Source organism: Sphaeramia orbicularis, chromosome 16 (assembly GCF_902148855.1).
Source record: "Sphaeramia orbicularis chromosome 16, fSphaOr1.1, whole genome shotgun sequence".
Classification (NCBI taxonomy): Eukaryota; Metazoa; Chordata; class Actinopteri; order Kurtiformes; family Apogonidae; genus Sphaeramia; species Sphaeramia orbicularis.
This window is the reverse complement of record NC_043972.1, coordinates 29,667,615-29,670,600: the sequence shown is the minus strand read 5'-3', so window position 1 is coordinate 29,670,600 and position 2,986 is coordinate 29,667,615. Positions and strand designations below refer to the sequence as shown.

At 39.5% G+C, this 2,986-nt stretch overlaps 1 protein-coding gene across 2 annotated transcripts; it reads left to right on the top strand.

The window, feature by feature from the left end:
- LOC115435375 (endothelin-2) lies at positions 1–2,732 on the top strand. 2 transcript variants are annotated; one of them, XM_030157746.1, is made up of 6 exons: positions 1–117; positions 236–277; positions 761–917; positions 1,157–1,270; positions 1,952–2,017; positions 2,107–2,732. In XM_030157746.1, the coding sequence occupies exons 2-6, from the start codon at positions 268–270 to the stop codon at positions 2,198–2,200; spliced, it is 441 nt and encodes a 146-aa protein (XP_030013606.1). In that variant the 5' UTR covers positions 1–117; positions 236–267; the 3' UTR covers positions 2,201–2,732. The 2 variants fall into 2 exon arrangements, with proteins under 2 accessions (XP_030013606.1, XP_030013605.1); XM_030157745.1 differs by lacking the exon at positions 1–117 and having other exon boundaries at positions 159–277.
- Positions 2,733–2,986: the final 254 nt, after the last annotated feature.

Sequence of the window (2,986 nt, the reverse complement as noted above, 5' to 3'; positions counted from 1 at the left end):
TTCCTGGAATCACAATGGAACACCTTGGGGGTCACATATTGTGACTCCATGGAAACAGCTGTGGGTGGAGCTTCACCCATGACATCATGGGAGGAAGAGGAGGTACAGTATAAGAGGGTCAGAGCTCAGACACCTGCAGACAAACAGAGCAGGAGCTCATTAAAACACAGCAGTAACTGGATGGATACGAGTCCTAAGAAGAGCTCACTGGCATCAAATATGTCTTCTCACACAGGCTTTCTCCTCCTCATCACTCTTTGGGCTTCCATGCAGGATGGTGAGTGTGTTTTTACAGCTGTCCATGAATAAATATGAATATTAAAATACTTCTTATAATTCTTAAATTACATTATACAAGGTGTTTGTTCTTATCCTTGCATCAGCCTGAAACTCAATTAGTTATAATGCATAAGAAAACCGCAAACACACCGTAGTACTTTTTGTTATTATTAGACAGTCGACTGACTCATACACATATGTACACTGACATCTGTCTTAGTCAAAGTCATCTCTATATATTAGTGAGCACATGCTTTAACATGTTCTACAGCACAGAAAACATCATAAATACACATCTATCATGCAACAGTATTTCTTTGAAAAAGACATTGGTTTTTATCATGTTCTTACTTGCATATTCTATCATGTCTGTTCTGTGTTTGGAACGTCAGTGTACACAGATGTGGGACTGTTGACAGTTGGAGGGGTAGAACTGACGCTGTATTTCTATTATTGAGTGGGGTTTTGTCTTGTTCTATAGGTCTGAGTGTTCCTTTGATGAAGCAACTGAAAACGGAAAACAGTGATCGAGTCCCATCACATAGTGTGAGGACCAAACGCTGTGCCTGCAGCAGCCAGCTGGACTCTGAGTGCCACTACTTCTGCCACCTGGATATCATCTGGGTCAACACACCCAGGTACAGGCACAAAACCCTTTCCCAGGCATATATTTGAACACTTAATGCATGCAGCTTATTCATCTGTGCAGGATAGGTTAACAACATAGCAAGTTATGTTATAAAAATGATTTAATCATAACAGAGTGACTTGCAACTTGGGTATCCAGTGTTTTATGTGCTGTGTCCTTATCATTAAACATGCAAAGAGCAAAGTCTGCACAATGTGTCACACTGAGCTTTTTTTTTCCTGTCTACAGTAAGACTATAGTTTATGGGCTTGGAAACGGTCTGTCTCGTCGCAGAAGGTCCGCTGGACGTTGCTCTTGTGCCACCAGTGATGATCAGACTTGTATGCATTTCTGCAGCAACAGGTGAGTTGGACCAAGAGCATCTAATAAATCGAAGGTCTTCTGACATGTGTTTGCAGACATGCAGTGCTTTAGGTTATGTTTATAATGACAGTCATCACTGTGGACAAGGAGCTGTATGCAGAACATCTTATTTCAGTGTTATTATTAGCCTAATGCATTGCTATTATGTTCTAAGAGTCCTACATGCTCATCTGGGTCCGATTATCAAAACAATGCAGCTGAAGCTTGAGGGAGTAGAATAATCTCAGGCTGGTGCACAAAGTCCACACAGCTTGTTTCTGATTGGCTTTGAGAACAGAGGAGTGAATTAGGTAGGAGTCATTGAAAGGCTAAGTAGCCAACTCACGTTTCCTACAAGTGACAAACAAATAACATAACCACCCAGATACAGTGGAAACAGGGAGTGATTAAAAAATGACATGGACTGGCCAAGGTGTGTCTAAACAGTGACATCGGGCAGATCTATAGTAGTGATAACTGCATGATATAAAACATTTAGAGAGCCTGTAAAGATAAGAGCTTTTTTTTAAAGCGACTATGCATGTAAAAAATGCAAGTGAAGTTATCTTTATCCACAGCAATATCAATAAACATGTCGTATTGAAAATGTGACAAAGGTATGCATGTCAGCTACCATGAGGTTATTTTTGGTAAATATTTGATATGTTTCCTAACACGCAGCTTTGAAGTCACTTCCTCAAAGAGATCTGTGAAGAAACGTCATCTCAACATCCTCAGCATCTTAAGGTGAGTATCATACTGAGCTTTAAAGGAACATAATGATACAAGATGCTGGTTCTGATCTCATATGCATTGGTTGTGTTTTTGTTCTTCAGAGCTGTGGCCATCAGATCATCAGAAAGAACCCAGAATTCAGCTGATTCAGGAAGAGATGAGTCCTCCGATGCCGGGGCAAAGAACGCTCACTAAACATCGTGAGAGGGTGTGAGCACTCGAACAAATGATTCCCCTTTGATAGACGGGACGGAATCAAAGGGCTGCGGAGAGATGTGTCTGATGCAGGAAGGCCGAAGCGCCACAGAGATGTCTGTTTGTACCCAGGAATACGTGGGTGGAGAGTCTGACGGTCTGCAGATACATCATGGTATAAAGATGTGGAGGTTCAGCAGTGAGAGGAGCTACTGTGACTCTGGACGTTTGGTGTCTATGAGTCTGAACAGAGTCTGAACAGAGTCTGAGCAGAGTCTGAACAGCTGTGTTTATGTTGGTGAATGGACAGGCCAGGCCAACGCTGATGCAGAGGAATGCAACACAAGGACTGAATATACATACATGCATAGTGCACACAGAGGTGCAGGACTCACATACCTAACATAGGTTTACTCAGTCTTTTTCTTATCATTTCATTATTTATATTGTTTATGGTTACTTTTAGTTTTATAAGTTAAGACTTTATTTTATGTATTCATTTTACAATTTAAGGGATTTTAAGGACAAAAAAAGCCGCATTTAGAATATTACATTATAAATCACATCTCACATTCATTCATTTAAAATATATTTTAAAATATAATGATGTAAAGACTATTCTGGTAACTTAATAAATGCATAAAAATGACAATTAATATTGATACAACACAGTTTATATTTGTTTGTTATCATTGCTATGTTTTGGTTTTTTTTTTGTAGCAGAACAAATTCACACATGTAACCATTATATTCATTATACTCAAGTGTGTGTGTTTGTATTAAGTT

Excerpts from the sequence above, each read along its gene's own strand:
- LOC115435375 (XM_030157745.1), top strand. The coding sequence starts at position 181 with ATGGATACGAGTCCTAAGAAGAGCTCACTGGCATCAAATATGTCTTCT. Across the intron at positions 278-760 it reads TTGGGCTTCCATGCAGGATG|GTCTGAGTGTTCCTTTGATG; the intron begins GTGAGTGTGTTT and ends CTTGTTCTATAG. Across the intron at positions 918-1,156 it reads ATCTGGGTCAACACACCCAG|TAAGACTATAGTTTATGGGC; the intron begins GTACAGGCACAA and ends TCCTGTCTACAG.